The sequence below is a fragment of the Nyctereutes procyonoides genome, unplaced genomic scaffold (genome assembly GCF_905146905.1).
Source record: "Nyctereutes procyonoides isolate TBG_1078 unplaced genomic scaffold, NYPRO_anot_genome, whole genome shotgun sequence".
NCBI classification, from domain to species: domain Eukaryota; kingdom Metazoa; phylum Chordata; class Mammalia; order Carnivora; family Canidae; genus Nyctereutes; species Nyctereutes procyonoides.
Genome location: NW_026575035.1, coordinates 11,459,932 through 11,482,998, shown reverse-complemented (window position 1 = coordinate 11,482,998; position 23,067 = coordinate 11,459,932). Strand labels below are relative to the sequence as shown.

The 23,067-nt window shown below is 38.4% G+C and overlaps 1 protein-coding gene across 1 annotated transcript in view; it reads left to right on the top strand.

Moving 5' to 3' along the window:
- Positions 1-23,067, top strand: part of CUNH8orf34 (chromosome unknown C8orf34 homolog) — a 378,334-nt gene that overhangs the window by 72,838 nt on the left and 282,429 nt on the right. The window contains 3 exon segments of the mRNA XM_055318190.1: positions 6,215-6,362; positions 16,562-16,693; positions 19,646-19,774. Coding sequence (XP_055174165.1) covers positions 6,215-6,362; positions 16,562-16,693; positions 19,646-19,774 — 409 coding nt within the window.

The following is a 23,067-nucleotide window of genomic DNA, read 5'->3' as shown; positions in this document are numbered from 1 at the left end:
TCTACGATGAGCTACCTTCTCACTCATGGTTTTGTTTATATCTAGTGGACATTAAAATTAAAATGCATTTTGAGACACTCATTGTTATTTAATTAGTATTCATTCTCCAGCTCATTAATTGTGCTAATGTTACATATAGTATGCGGTTGTCTATTATTAGATATAATAGCCCTAAATTCCATTAGTCCTTACATGTTGTATAATATAAATTTGCAATCAGTAATTACTTAATGGTTCTTTAAGTTATTTTTCAAAATTTTTAAAAATGTTATATTCATTTTTAAAATTAATATATTTGAATTGGTACCAATAACAAAATTATAATTAACATGGAAACAGATATTAATGCAGGAGATTCTCTCAACATAGTATATTCATGAAGTTAAAGACTGTAGTTGATAATAAACTATATTAAGAGTACAAATACTTCTGGTTTAGAACCAGAAAAATAAAGCCAATAAAAAATGCAGTATGCATGTATAGCATCAAAAATGTATGCTATAAAATGTGATAAAAATGGTAATGATGGTAGTACTAATCAACATATAAAATATGATGTAAATATATAAAAGTAATACTAACATGAAAATATTAGCTAACACTTCTTTCAGGTGGATCATTGTGGGTTCAGTCAGGAAAACTGAAGTCACTCTATGTATCTGGATCATATAGGGTTTAAAACAAACCAGTTTATGTGATGGTGAGTTAGAAGGTGGTACATGGAGGCCAGGGAAATGCTGCTGAAGGTTGTGGGGCTGTCACCAAAGACAGGAGGAGCTGATCCTGAAGGTCTCCACCTGGATGGAGCTCAGAAGTAAGTGGCTCTCAAATGCGTGCCTGGAAGCTGCCGCAGTCCTCAGTATCCTTGCACAGCTCCCAGAGCTATCCTCATCTGCAGTGGTTTTCACAAATTTGCTGGGAAACTGCTGTGAATTTCTCATCTGCTCTCACATATGACTGCAGTTAACTCTGGAGAATTTCTTCTATCTCTCTGTGCTCTTTCCAAGTCTCCTATGAATTCCTCACAGTAGGAAGCTCTAACCCAGATCATATAAAGGAGATTTTGGGAAACAGTTCCCAGCCTTAGAAGGAAATGGAGACAACCTATCATAGTAGGCTACACTTCATGAATGCATTGCGATCATTTTATTTAATCCTCCTGGCAATTCTATGATGTAGATAGTATCATCCACTACCTTAGTAGATGGAAGTATTGAATATTAAAGTGATTGTTTTGTGCAGTCTTACAGGACTCCATCTGATTTCAGAGCTTTGGTGTCTAATCACTCCATTATCCTGTGTCTTCTGTTGCATTTTGTCTACATTAGTAATATTATTGATACTAGCTAAGCATGAATTAAATTGGTGACAGTTGTTAATATATTTTGTTTGGAACTTTAATGCCTCAAATTTAAGTCTGTAAGTGCAAATCGATCATGTTAAAATTAATACCTACATTTTATCAGTCCCCAAGCCCTTAGCCTAAAATTTCCACAAATGTTTGTTCTAGGACAGGATTGCTATTACCATTTCCATTGTTTCAATTGTTATAAGCCCACAGCCAACAGTCTCCCAGGGATCCTTGGCTAAAGGAAGACTTGAATGTCACCGAAGCAGTAGATGATGAGAATGTGTGTCACCGCCCACATTCTAGGCCTGATTCCTGGCTGAAAAGGGGGCAGGCAAGGTCATTAGTAGAAGAGGCCCAGGCGGGTCCTCTCCAGATCCTGCCCAAGTTCAGGGCAGCCCCTGAGCTGCTTGCCGGAGCTGCTTGGGGAGGGCTTTTGTTATTGAGCAGGACGGCGCCGCGGGGCCCTGGTGCTCAGAGCTGGGGAGCAGCCCCGCGGTCATTCCAGCATCCCTTTTGGGTCTGAGGCTGGCGTCCCGCGTAAGCTGGGCGGAGCAGGAGTAGGTTTGTGGCCACGGGCAGGCCTCCGGAGACACAGGGATACCCTGAAACACCGCAGCCAGCTCTGCGGCCACGGGACCCACGGGACCCCCTTAGGGGGTGTCTTCAGGGCGCGTCCCGGCCCCGGGACTCCAGGGAGGCCTGCCTCCCGGACAGGCTTGGGGCGGAGTCCACAGAGAGCGGCGTCGGTGGGTCTCCCTTGGGGCAGTGCGCACGGAGGAGACCACCCCGGGGCGGCGGAGGCGTTGTTACCCGACGCCTCGAATCTGCGGGCGCTCGGGTGCGGTTCTGGCCCCGGGGCAGGCGGGCGGGTACCACCGCCACCCCACCTCCCCCCCCGGGGGCCTGGATCCCACCTGCGGTTTGGGTCTGCGCCTGCGCCTTCGCAGCAGAGCGGGAAGTCACCCCCGAGCTCCAAGCCCCAGCGCCCTGGGCGCTCATCTGCGGCCTTTGCTAGCGGACGCCCAGCTCGATCCCCAGGGGGCTGATGTAGTGTGGACGCCCAGCGGGATCCCCAGGGGGCCGATGTAGTGTGGACGCCCAGCTCGATCCCCAGGGGCCGGTGTAGTGTGGACGCCCAGCGGGATCCCCAGGGGGCCGATGTAGTGTGGACGCCCAGCTCGATCCCCAGGGGCCGGTGTAGTGTGGACGCCCAGCACGATCCCCAGGGGGCCGATGTAGTGTGGACGCCCAGCTCGATCCCCAGGGGGCCTATGTAGTGTGGACGCCCAGCTCGATCCCCAGGGGCCAGTGTAGTGGACACCCAGCGCGATCCCCAGGGGGCCTATGTAGTGTGGACGCCCAGCGCGATCCCCAGGGGGCTGATGTAGTGTGGACGCCCAGCTCGATCCCCAGGGGCCGGTGTAGTGTGGACGCCCAGCGGGATCCCCAGGGGGCCGATGTAGTATGGACGCCCAGGCTCGATCCCCAGGGGGCCTATGTAGTGTGGACGCCCAGCACGATCCCCAGGGGGCTGATGTAGTGTGGACGCCCAACTCGATCCCCAGGGGCCAGTGTAGTGTGGACGCCCAGCACGATCCCCAGGGGGCCTATGTAGTGTGGACGCCCAGCGCGATCCCAAGGGGGCTGATGTAGTGTGGACGCCCAGTGGGATCCCCACGGGGCGGTGTAGTGTGGACGCCCAGTGGGATCCCCAGGGAGCCGGTGTAGTGTGGACCCCTGGGCTCATCGTCTGCCTCTTGGTCAGGTTCTAGCACCCAGGGAACTTCACGTCACAGCTGTTGCATTGATGGTAAGAATTGTAGTTAGGCCTCCTCTCCCTCCACAGAGTTCGGCCTCCCTACCTTACACCGGTTGCTCTTCTGGAGTCCTTTTTCCTTATGTGAACCATCCCTGTGAACCTTTTCTGCAGTGGGGTTTCTGTCACCAACCTGACATTCTAGCTGCACGACTACTTTCTCATTTCACCAATCTGTCTGCCTTTCAGTTATGTCTTTGTGCATATAAATCTTTGGGTGGGTGGGTGGTGGGATCATGGTCGTGGAAGTCAACCTTTTTTATTGTCAGGAACATCTTTGCAAATCTGAGGATTTAAATTTTCACTTCTGCAAAAGGTTTCTGTCCAGTTCAATTCCTCAAAATTAGTCACATTCTAATGCTGGTGGATAGATGGATTGAGTGAGAGGCAGGATAATTCCTCTCATAAACACGATAATCTAAAGCTAGACTGTTGTCCAGCCAAAGTACCCAACATACCCTATTGCAAACATTAACTATTTTCATTTTATTTATGGCTGAGTTTGTCCTGTGTTACTAATACATATTCATTAATGGAATGTTAAGGGTATCCAAAATTAGTTACTAGACTAATGATATTTTAAAAATTTAACACTGATACTTGGTTTATTATGACTGTATAACCCATCTTTTTTTATTACCCATCTTAAACACTTCAGTTTATTTTATTTTTTTAAGTTTTTATTTTAAGGTTTTATTTATTTATTCATGAGAGAGACAGAGAGAGAGGCAGAGACACAGGCAGAGGAAGAAGCAGGTTCCATGCAGGGAACCTGAGTGGGACTCTATCCTGGGTCTCCAGGATTATGCCCTGGGCTGAAGGTGGCGCTAAACCTCTGAGCCACCCAGGCTGTCCAACTTCAGTTTATTTTAAAAGAAAGAAAAATATCCAGAGAAACTTTCCATCTCGTTTGAAAGGTAAAAAGAAATGCATGAAATCTTCAGAGGTTTCAGAATAGAAATTGCTGTGGCTTTAAAGCCTTGTTATCTGATCTGATTTTGCTTTATCTGAGTACCCAGGCCTTCTGTGACAGGAGTAATCTAGTTGGTCCTTCTACGCATTTTTCTTTTCTTTCTTTTTTTTTGGGGGGGGGTAATGTACAATGAATTTAAATAGAATATAATACATCTTTTCTACAGAGGCAAAATCCAGAATGTTTTAAATTACATCCCATTGATGTATAATTGGGGTTTAACTGAACCCTGCTTTGTTTTAACCACAGTATAGGAATGACTTCTTTAGTTATAACTAGTAGTTGAGATCTTGAATAACAGAAATAAAGAAGACCTGTGCCAGCTGGTTGTTTGTTTACTTCTTTTTCAGAATATACTTAAAAAAAACACATTTGTCTGATAAATTTTGCTACACAGTGTTTTTGTGGTAGAAATCCTTTGCTTGTTTTAGCTCCAACCCTATGTTCAATCTGCGGATTTGAGATACCTTGATTTACTTTATCAGTGTCTTTGAGGTTACCTTGTAATCCTGCCATCTACAAAGTCCATTTAGCCTCTTCTCAGATAAATCCGCGTGTTTCCTGAGATATCATGACAGCAATTTCTTATATAGGAAGTTTGAAGAGTATATTTTGCTGGGCTAAGAAATCTATGAATGCTTTAATTGTTGTTTATTAGGACAATAGGGGACTTTAATTACTAATATTTACCTGTGGTCAGTAAACCAAGAATGAATTAGTTAATCCATTCATCCTTTCCGTACCATCTATGAGCTATAAAGAGTTCCAGGCCTAGGGAGAGAGTAGAGGTCAAACCAGGCCAGCCCATGTTCTTAGTGATATGGTGGAGGAGGATGAGCAGAGGCAGGCATAGAAAGATGAGCAAGTATTAAGTGAGATGATTCTGGTTAAAGATGATTCTTTAACTATGAAGAAAATAAGATAATGAAGTGACAAAGACTTAGGAATATTCATCAGGGTAAGCCTCTTTTAAGAAGATAGCATTAGAGATAAATGATGACAAGCCAGCCATCTGAACATCTGAGAAAAGAGCATTCAAGGCAGAAGAAATAGGCCACCAACACAAAAAGACAATGGGATGAGGAGAATTATAAGTATCCCTTCTGTTAGCACTCTTAATACTTGATTTTCTGGCCCACTCATAAGATTATTGCCTTGCACAGAATCTAAGCTTAAGATGATAATTGACAGACTAGAGTTTTGGGCTAAATCCAGCAAGGTAAAATGTGCTTGATATGACTGGACAGTGGTGCATACAAGTTCACAAACCTAGGTACACAGCATGAAGTGATATCCACATGGCTTGGCAGCTGTTCATATGAGAATAATCTGGGGATTCTAACTGACCACAAATTGGAGCTTGCTTTTTGCTGTTCCTGACTGGAAAAAAAACAATGTATAGATGTTACTCTTAGGCAGCTTTTTTGCCTAATATAAGGCATCATTATAGCTATCCGAAAATGGAACAGGCTGCTTCAGCAGGTAGAGAAATCTTCATGGCTTAACTCATAAAAAAAAAAAAAAGAATGAATACCCATCAGGGCTTTTGGAAAAAGTAAATCCTGTATTGTTGGGAGACTAGTTTAAGACACTTTGGTTTCTGTGAGTCTGTGGCTTATTACTTGTTTCTTTCATTCCAATAGAATTTTCTTCATTTTGTATTTGTATGTGATTAAGAAGGAAAAATAACATTGGTATGTAAGGTATATGGTGGGGTTTACTGAAAGTTTAGTTTGTAAAGGCATTTCTCAAAATAGTAATCTGAAGTTTAAAATTCTTGTGCTATAGTTTTTAAAAGAATTTAGATCAAAGTTCAAGTAGAATAACAAAAATAAATAATATATCTTGGCTTTGCCTGTGTTAGACTAAAACATAGCTATATAATGTAACATAGCTGCACTTCATTTTCCTCATGAGGAGAACAATAATTTGTACCTGCTTTTCAAGATTATTATTAGGATTGAATCATTTGCTATATGTAAAGCAGTTAGAGAGTGCCCGGCAATAGTTAAGTGCTTTGTTAAGTGTTCACTATTATTATTAGATATAAAATTATGTTTTATTCTACCTTCAGGAATTAATGACCAAATTAATAACTGAAACACCTGACCAGCCAATTCCATTTCTCATTGACCATCTTCAGTCTAAACAAGGAAACCGTGGACAACTTCAGAGAACTTTATCTGGATCTGCAGCTCTCTGGGCAGAAAGTGAAACATCAGGTAAGTGAAAAAATTTATTTAACCATTGATTTTGATACATTTAATGTAAAAATGTACAAAATCTTTCTGATTATAAGATAAATGCAGATGGTTACCAAGGGTTTCACATATTCATTTGAAAATGCGATTCACTCATATGCTAAAATTTCACTCGTGTGGAATTTAAGAGAAAAAACTAATGAACAAATAAAGAGAAAAGAGACAAAAAAAGACTTAAATACAGAGAACATACTGGTGGTTGCCAGAAGGAAGGTTGTGGAGGGGTGGTTGGGGTGAAATAGAAAAAAAGAGATCAAGAGTATGCTTAGCTTGAAGACCACTGAGTAATATATAGAATTGAATCATTATGTTGTGCACCTGAAACTAACATAACATTCTTTGTTAATTATACTTCAAAAAAGAGGAAAAAATTAACTTGTCATAAAATATTCTTGAATTTGAATATATTGTTATAAATTGTGCTATATATTATGCTTCAAAACATAAGAATCTGTGTGTATTCAATTTTGATAGAGGATTCAGAGTTGCACAAAAAGACTTCATTCAGTATGAATTCAAACTAATTATTCTAAGCTTATTTCTTTTCTTTTCATGAAGAATTTGAATTAAATACTTCTAGCTTACCTGTAGAAAGATAAACAAAGATTTTAATGGTTACCTTTCACTTTGCCCAAACTCATGATTATTCTCTATTTCCTGTGGTGCCTATTTTTATCTTATGTAGTAAGTTTGACTTTAGGAAGATTAATTTACCCTGGACATTGGAGAAACCAATCTTACCAAGTCTGCAGTAGCCTCATCTCCCTAGTAAGCACTGGTTAAGATAATTGAGTAGACTTTTTTTTAGGTGTTTTGGTTTAGCATTTACTTAAAAAACCAAATCTCCTATGCCTGTTATGTCATTAGCCAACTCCTAGCCTAATTCTCATGGGAATCTGACTGACAGGACTCCAGATATGTTCCTGGAATGACGTTTTCACTTCTCCCATCCTCTTCATGGCTTATAAGATCCCCTGAAAAGATCTTGGTCTCTCTCTTTTGGCTATAGTTTCATGTTGGTACCTTCTTGAGACCATGTTTCAAAGCCATACTAAAGTGAGTAGGGAGAAGGGTATCCTCTGAAGAATGTAGAGCTCTCTGGTGTCAGTTATCCATTGAGAAGATTTCTGTATTATACAGGAAACTAGAATACAAACTTTTGGCATATAAAAGAGAAAACTCTTGCATTTTCCTGGCTTCACATTCTTGGGTTTAGATTCTAAGTAACATGGGTATATAGGCATGAACACTGCTTTGTAGGTGCAGAGATGGCATCCATCATGTAAAGGCAGACCATATGAAATCTATGAGCCCAATGAAGCTTTTATGAGTCCATATTTATAAATTATAGTATCTGGGGAGATAGTAGTGTGTTAAACTCTGCAGTTTTAATCATCACACATTTAGTATCCTATACTTCCATGGGTCAGAAGTCTGTACTTAACCAGAACTACATCCTTCGTGTAATTTCACAAGGCTGGAAATCAAGATATTGGCTGGGTTGCATTCTCATCTGGAGTCTGGAATAAAAAAAAGAACCTGCTTCCAAACTCATTCAGGTTGTTGGCAGCATTAATTTTATTGTAGCTCTGTGACTCAGGATCCTGTTTTCATGCTGGATTTTAGCCCGGAGTTGCTGTCAACTCCTAAATACAATCCACAGTTCCTTGCCATGTTGCTCTTTCATATTATGGCAGCTTACTTTTTTAAAATCACCAAGGGAATTTCACTCAGTCAAGTCTACTTAATGTATTTAACATAACATAATCATAGCATTGATATCCCATCACTTTTACCATATTCTTTTGGTTTGAAGCAAGTTAAAGATTCTATCTACTACACTCAAGGGGAAAGAATTATATAAGGCATAATGTCAGGGGCAGAGATAATGGGGACCATCTTAGAATTCTGACTAACACAAGTACTGATGACTTACTGCTTGGAGAGGGTGAAGGAGGTGAGGAGATTATTATAACTCCCAATTTACTGACTTAGGCAATGGCATAAATGCTTATTTTAACAAAACAAGATGGCAACATAGGAGTAAATTTGTGAAGGACAATAATGAGTCCACTTCCTATTGATGACTTTGAGTTTCTTGTGAGGCATCTTCATAGATAATTCCAGGAGGCAGTTAGATATGAGTCTAAAACTCTGGCGATGGGTCAAGGCAAGAATCACAGAGTGGCATTCAGCATTATGGGTATAATTGTTAAAGTTATGAGAGTGAAAGAATAGAAGAAGTTGTGGTCAAATTTGCTGGTAAAGTGGAAGATGGACTGGGGGAAAGCAAGTGTGAGGTTATATCTGATACCTAAAATTTTGTCTTTTTATTAATAAGTAAGTAAGAAGTAAGGTTGTTGCTGAGGACAAGAGGGTTGGGAATTGAATAGGAGAGATTGGAGTGATGCCAGTTGTGAAAAGTCACCAAGGAAAAGGAGGAAATAGTTGGCAAAAGGAAAAAAAAAAAGACTGTGAGGCAGTTCTGGGGCTTCTCTGAAGTTGAAGACATGAATGAAATCATCAGTGCAGTTGTGATTTTCTGCAGTGGTGCCCAGAAGCAGTGGGAAGGGAGCAGAGCAAACAGTTGAGGGACTGAGTGAGAATTGTAGTTGTGACAGAGCAAAGGTGGAGGGCAGAAGAATGGTTTTACAAAGCAGTTGACAACATTTGTGAGCAATTTATGCAAGTGATCAAAGCACATGGTCCAGTATGAGAAGATCTTGAGCAAGGATAGAAAAAGAATTAGACGGAGACACTTGGGTGGCTCAGTGGTTGAGCGATCTGCCTTTGGCTGAGGTCGTGATCCTGGGGTCCTGGGATCAAGTCCCACATTGGGCTCCTTGCAGGGAGTTCTCCTCCCTCTAAGTCTTTGCTTCTCTCTCTGAGTCTCTAATGAATAAATAAATAAAATCCTTAAATAAAAAAAAAGAATTAGACAAAAACGCAATCAGAGAACTGAAGATAAAGACCTTTAGAAGGCTAGTGCAGGGGTAGATGTAGTAAAAATATGAGAGAAGTAGAAGGATGGGAGATTGTAATATTTGAGATCAAGATTTCTTTTTTTTTTTTTTTTTTTTTTTTTTTTTTGAGATCAAGATTTCTGAGGTGGAGTGAGTCCAGATAGATGATGAGAAGGTCCTGATGGGAACCTTAGTTTTGGGATACCTTAATTATCAGGGAGGTGAAGCTCTTCAGAGTTAGGGAGGACAAAGAGGTATGAGATTTAATGCATGATTTTTCTGAGTATTAAGAAAATGAAACCAGAATTGCATTCGAGTTGTTGAAAAGTCAAGGGAGACTGTGCCAACATCTTGGGTTGAGCTGTGGAGTAATCAGGAGGAGAATGATGGCAACCTTGAAGATAAATGAGTAGTGTAGACAGGCAGCATTTACTACAAGAGAGGAGGGACTTCCAGCTTAACAGTATTGGGCTAAGAAGATCCATCCTGTGGCTGATACCACATGAGGGAATGAACCCCCCATTCCAGGAAGCTGCAGAGGAAAGAGTGAGGTGTCTCTTAAAACATGAAAGAATGGGTATTGAGGATAGAGAAGTGTTTGTGTACAATGGATTGTATGTCCTAGAAGGTGAGGAAGAAAAAATTGAGAGAGAGTATGACAGGAGAGAGAAGGAAAGCATTGGATAATTTTTGGATATGTATATAAGTAAAGAAGTCATAATATGGGTGACAGTAAATAATACCAGTTTATAGCTTGACTGCAATTTTGAATTATTTCTTCTGTGCATGCTCTGACTAGCTAGAAATTAATATTCAAAGTATATTGGTATAATATCTTCTGAAAATATCTTAAGTTGTCCTCTTATTGCCTTTAAATATATCTAGGAACTCAGGATACAACATCATCTAAAAGTCTGTCATTTAATATAATTTAAGAGGAATCTGAAACCTGCCTTATTTTTATTTCTTTATAGATATTCTAATTATTTTTCTTAAATACTTGTGGGTTTTTTTTTATAAATTAATTTTTATTGGTGTTCAATTTACCAACATACAGAATAACACCCAGTGCTCATCCCGTCAAGTGTCCCCCTCAGTGCCTGTCACCCATTCACCCCCACCCCCCACCCTCCTCCCCTTCCACCACCCCTAGTTCATTTCCCAGAGTTAGGAGTCTTTATGTTCTGTCTCCCTTTCTGATATTTCCGACACATTTCTTCTCCCTTCCCTTCTATTCCCTTTCACTATTATTCATATTCCCCAAATGAATGAGAACATACACTGTTTGTCCTTCTCCGATTGACTTACTTCACTCAGCATAATACCCTCCAGTTCCATCCACGTTGAAGCAAATGGTGGGTATTTGTCGTTTCTAATGGCTGAGGAATATTCCATTGTATACATAAACCACATCTTCTTTATCCATTCATCTTTCGATGGGCACCGAGGCTCCTTCCACAGTTTGGCTATTGTGGACATGGCTGCTAGAAACATCAGGGTGCAGGTGTCCCGGCATTTCATTGTATCTGAATCTTTGGGGTAAATCCCTAACAGTGCAATTGCTGGGTCGTAGGGCAGGTCTATTTTTAATTCTTTGAGGAACCTCCACACAGTTTTCCAGAGTGGCTGCACCAGTTCACATTCCCACCAACAGTGTAAGAGAGTTCCCTTTTCTCCGCATCCTCTCCAACATTTGTTGTTTCCTGCCTTGTTAATTTTCCCCATTCTCACTGGTGTGAGTGGTATCTCATTGTGGTTTTGATTTGTATTTCCCTGATGGCAAGTGATGCAGAGCATTTTCTCATGTGCATGTTGGCCATGTCTATGTCTTCCTCTGTGAGATTTCTCTTCATGTCTTTTGCCCATTTCATGATTGGATTGTTTGTTTCTTTGCTGTTGAGTTTAATAAGTTCTTTATAGATTTTGGAAACTAGCCCTTTATCTGATATGTTATTTGCAAATATCTTCTCCCATTCTGTAGGTTGTCTTTGAGTTTTGTTGACTGTATCCTTTGCTGTGCAAAAGCTTCTTATCTTGATGAAGTCCCAATAGTTCATTTTTGCTTTTGTTTCTTTTGCTTTCGTGGATGTATCTTGCAAGAAGTTACTGTGGCTAAGTTCAAAAAGGGTGTTGCCTGTGTTCTCCTCTAGGATTTTGATGGAATCTTGTCTCACGTTTAGATCTTTCATCCATTTTGAGTTTATCTTTGTGTATGGTGCAAGAGAGTGGTCTAGTTTCATTCTTCTGCATGTGGATGCCCAATTTTCCCAGCACCATTTATTGAAGAGACTGTCTTTCTTCCAGTGGATCGTCCTTCCTCCTTTATCGAATATTAGTTGACCATAAAGTTCAGGGTCTACTTCTGGGTTCTCTATTCTGTTCCATTGATCTATGTGTCTGTTTTTGTGCCACTACCACACTGTCTTGATGACCACAGCTTTGTAGTACAACCTGAAATCTGGCATTGTGATGCCCCCAGATATGGTTTTCTTTTTTAAAATTCCCCTGGCTATTTGGGGTCTTTTCTGATTCCACACAAATCTTAAAATAATTTGTTCTAAGTCTCTGAAGAAAGTCCATGGTATTTTGATAGGGATTGCATTGAACGTGTAAATTGCCCTGGGTAACATTGACATTTTCACAATATTAATTCTGCCAATCCATGAGCATGGAATATTTTTCCATCTCTTTGTGTCTTCCTCAATTTCTTTCAGAAGTGTTCTATAGTTTTTAGGGTATAGATCCTTTACCTCTTTGGTTAGGTTTATTCCTAGGTATCTTATGCTTTTGGGTGCAATTGTAAATGGGATTGACTCCTTAATTTCTCTTTCTTCAGTCTCTTGTTAGTGTATAGGAATGCCATTGATTTCTGGGCATTGATTTTGTATCCTGCCACGCAAATTGCTGTATGAGTTCTAGCAATCTTGGGGTGGAGGCTTTTGGGTTTTCTATGTAGAGTATCATGTCATTGGTGAAGAGGGAGAGTTTGACTTCTTCTTTGCCAATTTGAATGCCTTTAATGTCTTTTTGTTGTCTGATTGCTGAGGCTAGGACTTCCAATACTATGTTGAATAGCAGTGGTGAGAGTGGACATCCCTGTCTTGTTCCTGATCTTAGGGGAAAGGCTCCCAGTGCTTCCCCATTGAGAATGATATTTGCTGTGGGCTTTTCGTAGATGGCTTTTAAGATGTCGAGGAAGTTCCCTCTATCCCTACACTCTGAAGAGTTTTGATCAGGAATGGATACTGTATTTTGTCAAATGCTTTCTCTGCATCTAATGAGAGGATCATATGGTTCTTGGGTTTTCTCTTCCTGATATGATGAATCACATTGATTGTTTTACGAGTGTTGAACCAGCCTTGTGTCCCGGGGATAAATCCTACTTGGTCATGGTGAATAATTTTCTTAATGTGTTGTTGGATCCTATTGGCTAGTATCTTGTTGAGAATTTTTGCATCCATGTTAATCAGGGATATTGGTCTGTAATTCTCCTTTTTGGTGGGGTCTTTGTCTGGTTTTGGAATTAAGGTGATGCTGGCCTCATAGAATGAATTTGGAAGTACTCCATCTCTTTCTATCTTTCCAAACAGCTTTAGTAGAATAGGTATGATTTCTTCTTTAAACGTTTGATAGAATTCCCCTGGGAAGCCATCTGGCCCTGGACTCTTGTGTCTTGGGAGGTTTTTGATGACTTCTTCAATTTCCTCCCTGGTTATTGGCCTGTTCAGGTTTTCTATTTCTTCCTGCTCCAGTTTTGGTAGTTTGTGGCTTTCCAGGAATGCGTCCATTTCTTCTAGATTGCCTAATTTATTGGCGTAGAGCTGTTCATAATATGTTTTTAAAATCATTTGTATTTCCTTGGTGTTGGTAGTGATCTCTCCTTTCTCATTCATGATTTTATTAATTTGAGTCTTCTCTCTCTTCTTTTTAATAAGGTTGGCTAATGGTTTTTCTATCTTATTAATTCTTTCAAAGAACCAACTCCTGGTTCTATTGATCTGTTCCACAGTTCTTCTGGTCTCAATTTCGTTGAGTTCTGATCAAATTTTAATTCTCTTCTTCTGCGGGGCATCGGGTCGATTTGCTGCTTCTTCTCTAGCTCCTTTATGTGTAAGGTTAGCTTTTGTATTTGAGTTCTTTCCAGTTTTTGAATGGATGCTTGTTGTATTCCGATGTATTTCCCCCTCAGGACTGCTTTTGCTGCATCCCAAAGATTTTGAACAGTTGTATCTTCATTCTCATTAGTTTCCATGAATCTTTTTAATTCTTCCTTAATTTCCTGGTTGACCCTTTTATCTTTTAGCAGGATGGTCCTTAACCTCCACGTGTTTGAGGTCCTTCCAAACTTCTTCTTGTGATTGAGTTCTAATTTCAAGGCCTTATGGTCTGAGAATATGCAGGGGACGATCCCAATCTTTTGGTATCGGTTCAGACCCGATTTGTGACCCAGTATGTGGTCTATTCTGGAAAAAGTTCCATGTGCACTTGAGAAGAATGTGGGTTTTTTTTTTTTCTTTATTTCTGATGTTGATAAGTTCTACTGGGAAAATATCTTGACGATTATCTTTTTCCTTTAAATTTTTTTCTTATATTCAGTGAATCTTCTCAAATGGCAAATCCAGATCTTCAGCCTAAAACTATTTTTCTCTTGTGTACTTAATTATCTCTTCTATTATATTTGTTTTCTATTTCTTCTTCAGGAAAATCAACCACCTGTAAATTGAGTTTGCTTTGCTATTCTTCCTTCCTCCCATTTAATTTCACATTATATTTGCCTTTCTTTACTGCCTAATTTGTCAAGCATGCTGTGTCACTAATTCAGTTTTCTGCAGTATCACTTTTCTCTCTGTGGTTTTGAAAACAAATTTAAATGCTGGTATCGCATTTTGGTTTATTGTCAGTATTTCCTTATCTTCTTTATTCATTTCTGTCTGCTGTTCTATTTTATTGTAGATTGGTTGATTAATCTACCTCCTCTCACATTTCTTGTTTCATAGAATCCATTTTGTTTATTCTTATTAAGAAGGCAATTAGCCACATCCTAAAATTTAAAGGTTTTCCAGAGTAAATCTTTTCTAAAACTATGATTTTTCTTTGTATCTTGAATGATACATTCTTGCTTTTCATACGGAAATTTTTGTAGAATGATATTTTTTCCATTTATTCAAATTTAAATGATGAAGGGGATTCCATCTAGTTTTCGGTTTGCCAATTAATAGGATAGATGGATTCTTCTTTGTCCCCTCAACATATAGCTTGGAACAATTTGGATCCCTTTCAAAAATTTTAGAGAGACAGATGAAATCATGATTACCACTAAAATTCCATTATCAGTTCAATCCTATGGGTCTCTGCTATACTCATGAGTAACTTTGTCTCATCCTGTTTTCAACCAACTAAATAAGAACAGTATCATTGCTAGATTATTTAAATTAATGTGGATTTTCCTTCATGCCTGTAGTGGAAAAGTAAAAAAGCCACATACTATTCCCTTGTTCTTTTTAGCCCTTTTCTTTGTATCGTGAAATGCTCTGTTTTATGACCAGGATTCCTTTCCTTTAGCCATGTAGCACTGCAAGATATTATGGTCCTGGGATGGATATAGAAAGACAGATTCTCATAGAACAACAGGAATGGAGAACTCTGATGTAGGGGCAAGTATCATGAATGCCTAGAAATCTTCCAGTCCTTTTCTGGTTTGCCTATTTTACGTCTTAATCTTATGTCTTATTCCTATCTGTAGAAACATGTCCTGCATTCTGGCAGACCAGACTGACATTTCTGTTCTAGAGTTTTAGAGTATTTATGGCTCTTTTGGCATAAATGGCATGTAGTAAAATTAGGTAGTAAAATTAGGTAACAGCTGGTTTAGTACAACCTTCAAATATAAATATGAGGAATCCATATAATGTTTAATGATGTCTATTTGGTATTTACAAGTGGGTGGCTAGAGAAAGATTGATGAGGCATTCATAAAGATAGGATAATCTGACAACTTATAACTTTATTTTATTTATTTTTTTAAAGATTTTATTTATTTATTCATGAGAGACACAGAGAGAGAGAAAGAGAGAGAGAGAGAGGCAGAGACACAGGCAGAGGGAAAAACAGGCTCCATGCAGGAAGCCTGATGCAGGACTCGATCCCAGGTCTCCGGGATCAGGCCCTGGGCTGAAGGCGGCACTAACCCACTGAGCCACCCAGGCTGCCCACACTTATAACTAAACAAGAAGGCAGAAGGAAGCTCTAAACTCTCAGGAATGTCACATGGAGGAAAGAGAAAGATGAGGAAGCAGTGAATGAGACAGAGGAGGAAGAGTCAAATAGGGGATATGGAGATGAGGAGAATGTAGGGCCTGAGGGTCAGAGAGGAAAATATCCCACAGATAGGCCTGTCTAAAAATATGAAATGCTTGTCAAAGATGTCAGGAGGGGTGACCTCTTGGAAAGCTCATTTAATTTGGGAATTGGTATGACTTTGACCACCTTTGAAGGTGAGCTATAACTTTTAACAAAGTTGGTTGAATTACCCTTTCTTGAGTAGAGAAGTGGAAAAAAATGAGTGATGCTAGGGCAGAGATGTAGGTGACTGTCAGTGGTTTAACATGTCAGTGAATAATAGATAAGATAAAATAAGATGAGTAAAGTTTATGTGTTTATTTTTATTTGTTGATTTATTATTTTTTAAAATATTTATCTATTTACCTTAGAGAGGGGGGAGGGGCAGAGAAAGAAAATCTTTAAGCAGATTCCCCACTGAGCGCAGAGCCCAGCACTGGCTCAATCCCACCACCCATAGGGTAGGGACCTGGCTGAAACCAAGAGCCAGATGAGCCATTCAGGTGCCCCAATGTTTTCATTAGAATACAGGGCTTTACTAATACTACCCATTTAAAGAATGTTATTTTAAGTAATGGTAATCCCATGCCTTAAAGAGTCTTTCTGGAAGCCTTTTACAATTTAACACGATCTTAATCGTATTAATATACAAATTGAATCATGTCAAATTCAAAACTAAAATTTACAGGGGAAATTAAGCAAGGAATACTTTTGAATATTTGCATTATTTTTGGTGTGAGGTGACCTATAGCTTTTGCCAGGGATATCTAATGACTTCACAGATTTAGATTTTGGTCAATCTTGAAATCACTTATTGTTGAATATATCTGTATATATATTTTTTGTTTGTCTTAACAGAACATAAAGGAACAAGAAGGGATTTCAGAAGCTATGATAAACCTTGGCAATTAAATGCAAAGAAGCCTAAAAAATCAAAAAGTGACCTTGCTGTGTCTAACATTTCTCCACCATCACCAGAATCCAAATCATGTAAGGAATTTTGTCATTCAAATGTTACTTAATGTATGTAAGTATGTGTTACTAACAAAATGAGGAAAAGGTAAGAATTAAAGTCAAACTTTTTATCTGATCTTTCTGGCTATTAATCCTAATGAATGTCATGTTCATTTCAGCAGTAACATTGAGCTTTAAGTAGATCTACTCACTCATATTCTCAAGAATGTTTAATTGATTTAGACTTTTTTTGAGTATAATATTCTTGTAAAAATGTAAACTGCCTAGAGCAGGTTCCTTGCCTGTCATGTTCAGTTGCAGCATTGTATCACATTCAAAGCAAAGTAGCCCTACATTTAATAAAGTATGTAAAAGCAAATGAAATCTTCTAGTTTTAATTAATTAATTAATTAATTAATTAATTAATTAATTTAAAGATTTTATTTATTTATTCATGAGCGACACACACAGAGAGAAAGAGAAAGGCAGAGACACAGGCAGAGGGAGAAGCAGGCTCCAAGCAGGGAGCCTGATGCAGGAATCGATCCCAGGACTCCAAGACCATGCCCTGGGCCGAAGGCAGGTGCTAAACTGAGCCACCCAGGGATCTCCAAATTAAATCTTTTAGAGGAGAAGTAAAGGAGATTTATATTCAAAAAAAGTTAATAAAATTTAAATTCTTAATATTTCTCCCTTCTTTCAGGCCCTCAAATTCTACTTCCTCAGAAATCGTTTATATATTTTCACATCCTTTGAAAGAGTTGGCATCCTTTTACATCCTTTTCTTTCTAAAACTAGCATATAAAATATGTGTGAGTTGTTTTGCTATTTTATAAAACTGGTTTCAACTATATACATTCTTGAGCAATTTGTTTTTATTTATTTTAGAATGTACTGTGGATGTATATTCATGCTAATCTTATACTTTGTGCATACTGTAGCATGCTGTGAATGTGCCATAATTTATTTATTCCCCTGTGGAAGGACAGTTAGATTATTTATAGAGTTTTGCCGCCACAAACTACTAATTGAAATATCTTGCTATATCTGATAAAATAAACAACCTTGTACATACCTACATAAGTATAGGTGTTCTCATTTCTTTGTGACAATTTACCAGACATAAGATTTCTGGGTCAGAGGTTCAGTATATTTTTATTATAGTAAATATTTCCGATTACTTTTTTTGAAGATGGCAGAAAAAATATTTCACTAGTCTGAGATTGCCTTTGCTATATAGCATTATCATATAATATCTTTAAAAATTATTTTAATAAAAACAACAAAAAGTATGCTTTGGAAAGTAAAGTAGTAGTATAGGCTTTGGAGCCACTTTTAACTCTTTTAGATGTTCTTTTTGGTACACAAGTTTACATATCCAAACATACAAGTAACTTACACAGTTCCCTTTTACTTTTTAAATTTGAAGCATCATCTCTTGACCTCCTTCTAAGACTTTGTGGCTTCATACCTCAGTCCCATCTCATCCCCACAGTGCAATCATGCAAGTATTTGAAATGTTGAATATATACTCTACATCAATATTATGACTATATTCATTAGCATTTTTCACAATAGATCTGTTGGTATCCAAATATTAATTTGTTTCTAGAACTAATGGTTGTCTTATTTTTCTCTTTGCTTTGTTTTCTGTGTACCCCTCACTAATGTTTCACCAAATGTTGCCTTCAAGCATTCAATACTCAGTATGCTCAAATACATCAAATAATTCTAACTTTGATCTTATTTTATTTATATTTTATTTCACTACGAAAAATTAGAGACCTCTCTTCTGCAGCCCTTTGTCTTCTTGCTCTAATCTTGGATTCTTGGTTTCTAGCCTTTTTCTCAACAGCCTTCTGAGACCATCCTTCACTACCATTCTGGGGATTCTCTTTTCCTCCTTCTTGTGGAGGACCACCTGTTCCCGAATCCCAAGTCTTTCCACTTTTGGGTTTATTTATTCCTTTTGGTGGAGTCTCTGCACTATAAGCTTTCTGAAAAAGAATAATTACAAGATAAATGTTTGAATCCTTACAAGAAACTTGATTGGTTCCTCAATTGGGTATAAAATTCTAAGTTAGAAGTAATTTTCAGTTGGAGTTTTGAAGGAATTTCTCTTGTGTCTTTAGGGGCAAGTGTAGCTATTGAGAAGTCTGATGAGAACTTGATTGCTGTGTTTGTCTCTGGAAGCTTGTAAGATCTTTTCTTTATTGCCACTGTTGTAAAATTCTATGATAATATGCCTTGAATTGTTCTGGACATTTAATGGATCCTTCCAATCTGAAAAACAAATTTTTATATCCTTATTACTTTGACATTTGTCCTCCTTGATTGATTGCTTGAATGTTGAAATGTTATGAAATGTCCACCTTTTTGAGCATCTCTCTCCTCAGGGACCAGACTTCAGCATTCTCTACTTTACTAAATGCAGCCACCACTCCTCAATTTATACTGCATCTTCCAAAAAAGATTTGCTGTTTATTGCCTTATAACATCTTCTCTTCTTGTTCAACTAATTATTTGACCAAAAAAAAAATTTCTTTAATACAGTTTTAGTAAGCATTTAAGGGAAGTTGAGCATAGATGTGTTCAGTCTTCTGGTTTATCAGAAGACAGCAAAATGTCTTAAAAATATTTACTAATTGCTGCTGAAGGAGTTAGTAATTATTTTTAAGCTGTTAATATGTGATATAAAATATAGTTTACTTTTGTGTTTTTTTCTAAGTTATAGAAATTATTAGTTTTAAATCAGTACCTGAGTTTTCTTTTTTCTATAAACACACTTCCCTTTACTAGTTCAGTTAAAACATTTCTTAAAACCCAGTTTGTAACTTCCTTCTGTTTACTCATAAGAATACTATTTCCAAGACAAAAATTTTTATTCTGTACATTGATCCTGATGCAGTCTCTCACATAATGATGAGTACTAAATTTTTTATCATTATGTAGCATGCTTATGAAGTAATCATTTTTTTTAAAACATAGTGCCAAGGTCAGTAGATCATCCTAAGTGGAACTGGCGAATTAAACCAGAAAGCCGTGATTTTGATGAATTGAACCACATCCTTCAAGAGAGCAAGAAGCTGGGAAAAGCCCTTGAGAATCTTTCTCGAAGTAAGTTCATTTACTTGATTGTAATTGAAATTCCTAACCAATATTAAAGTAGAAACATTTATAACTATTGCCAGTAACCCATTTCCAGCATCCTCACTATAATTACGGGAGAGATTGTGAGTGTGTGTGAGATTGGAAATGAGGATTGACCTTGCGTTTTACACAAGGTTCCTAGGAAGACTGATATATAGAGTAGAGGAGCTGTGGGCACTGCCCCCACCCCACCCTGTCCCTTGCCCTTACTACTGGATTCCAGTCTTTCGGCAAGGTCTCTTTTACCCAGGTCAGCTACACACATATAATGGTATCTTGCTCATTCTTCTTTTTTGAACCTCATTGCTTTGTGTCATCCTAAATAGTAAACATACCTATTGCCTCCATGATTTTTTCATGTTTCTAAACTTTTAAAAATTCTTTATTTAAATTCAGTTTAGTTAACATATCATGTATTTTTAGTTTCAGGGATAGAGTTCAGTGATTCATCAGTTGCATTTAACACGCAGTGCTCATTACATCATGTGCCCTTCTTAATGCCTATTACCTAGTAACCCCATCCCCCCACCCATCTCCCCTCTAGCATCCCTCGGTTTGTTTCCTAGGCTAAGAGTCTCTTATAGTTTTCCTTTGTCTCTCTATCAGATAAGTCATTTGCAGATATCTTCTTCTATTCTATAGGTTGCCTTTTAGTTTTGTTGATTATTTCCTTCACTGTGTAGAAGCTTTTCATTTTAATGTAGTCCCAATATTTATTTTTGCTTTTATTTCCCTTGTGGCAGGGGACCTATCTAGAAAAAAGTTGCTACAGCCGATGTCACAGAAGTTACTGCCTGTGCTCTCTTCTAGGATTTTTATTGTTTCAGGTTTCATATTTAGGTCTTAATCCATTTTGAGTTTATTTTTGTGTACGGTATAAGAAAGTAGTCCAGTTTCATTCTTTTGCATGTAGTTTTCCAGTTTTCCCAATACCATTTATTGAAGAGACATTTTCCCATTGCAAAGGATCTTACAATTTTTCCATTAGTAGAAATTCTCTGGTTGGGATTCAAGAAGACCCTAATTTTGGCTAGATTTACTTTTGGAAGAAATAATGATAAAGCGATTTTAGCTTATTACTATATTATGTTCACGAAATAAGTCTTATCCTATTAAATGTCAAAGGCTTATATTAATATGTATAAATCTTACCCCTTTGGTCAGAGCTTGTGGCTCTTTATAGCCTCTCAATTTATCTAAAAACATGAATTAAAAGAGGAATGATTGAAGAATATGCCCAGTTATTACATAGATCGTCAAATAGAGGATGTCAATTTTTGTTTTTTAAAGTGTGATAACTGACTTACAGAAACTTGTTATATCATTGTTAATTGGTTAAAAAAAAATCACTTGTCCTTAACACTTTGTAATAAGGGAGTTTGAAGGGTGCCTGGGTGGCTAAGTTGGTTAAGTGTCTGTGTCTGGCTCAGGTCATGATCTCAGGGTCCTAGGATTGAACCCCACATTGGGCTCCATGCTTAGCAAGGAGCCTGCTTCTCCCTCTGCCCCTCCCCCTGCTCATGCTTTCTCTCTCTCTCTCAAATAAATAAATAAAATCTTAAAAAAAATAAGGGAGTTTGATTGCCTTTTGCTTATATATTTACCAACATGTATAGCAGAAATATCAAGGTTCAAGCTACGGTCTGTCCCAAGAAAACCTAGGTATGGCTTTCTAGGTGGGACCTAGCAACTGATTACCATGATCAGAAGTTAGTGGAGGGCTCATTTAATTCTTGAAGGAAGTCTGGAGAAACAAAAATAGCCAGAGAGCAGTCCTTGGTTGGGAGAGTAGAAGAAGTGCAAATATGGGACATTATTCTTGGGACAAAGTCAGGGCCAAGAAAGCTGTCAGGTGAGCCAGTAACTTGGCCAGAAATAAGGTGTAACGTTCAGTTCTATATATATGATGGAGAGTTGCTTTTGGCTTCCCATGATGGCTTTAAGTGGACTCTTTGTGGCAATAGTGGTGGGCTTTATGTGCGGGGAAAGGAGTAGGTCTTTATATAGGGAGGGATTGCTCTTTTCTACCTTTAAAGGTTTTTTTAGTCTCTTTTGGTATAAAATGCTGCCTTCACGGAATGACTTGAGTTTCTGTGATTTTTGCTATCTGAGGTTTAATACTTTTCATCGTAGGCCCAACATGTGACTAACTGCCAAGTTATCAATTTGCCTGAGATGGCCAGTGTAAATTAGTAAAAATGCAGCTTTACCATTTACAGATGTTCATTTAGCAGTCTAGCTGCCCAGGGTTTAACTATGTAATCACAAACTCAGTTCTTCTATCGCCCTGAAGCAGGATGTCATTAATTCTTGATATAACAATCTTATAATAGCTTCAAGTAGGTAACTCTCTCTAATCTAACCTCTCATCTCTAATCTCTATTATGCCTCATTTTATTTACTAGGAAGCCATAGGCAATGGACTTTTTCTTCAAGGTATGGTCAAGGGAATCTTCAGTGTCTTATTACTGTGGACCTTTCTCTCCAGTTCCATAGCTATTGACAGGAAAGTTTGAAAGTTTTTAGTGATCTCTTAATTTTTATACATTCTGATAGAATTTTCTCTGGCAAGTTTGGACTTTGCTTTATCTTAGTTGTGCTGTCCAAAAGATGTGACATATTTTAGAAGTATTTGTTATTTACCTGAGATTGACAGCAAAAAATCATTTATAGCCTCCAAAATGATAGAATTATCTCAGCTCTATAGCTGTCAGCTTATCCAGACTTAAATTCTCTCTCTCTCAACAGGAGTCAAATAACAACAAGAAAGACTAAATATTCTTTCTAGTTCACAAACAGGATTTTTGTTTCAGTAATAACTGGTACTGTGCTTTTCCCTGGCTTTTTGCAAACCTTTCAGTGTAATGCTTTATTATATTAAGTTAGTCGAGCTGTGACACATGCTATGCTATGATTCTCTTAAAAGGTAGATGTGCTAGAAAAATTTGCAGTGGCTTATAATGTGGCAAAGTCATGTTGTGATAGGCATGGTGGATTTTTGGTGCCTGGATCCCTCCCTTTGCAGCACTTCTGAACATTTGATTTGATTTGATTTGATTTTGATTTGATTTATTTATTCATGACAGACACAGAGAGACAGGCAGAGACATAGACAGAGGGACTCGATCCCAGAACCCCAGGATCACGACCTGAACCAATGGCAGACGCTCAACCATTGAACCACTGAGGCACCCCTCTGAATATTCTTTAAACATGACTTTCTCCTTGCAGGAGCCTGGATTCCTGCCCTTTCCAAGTGT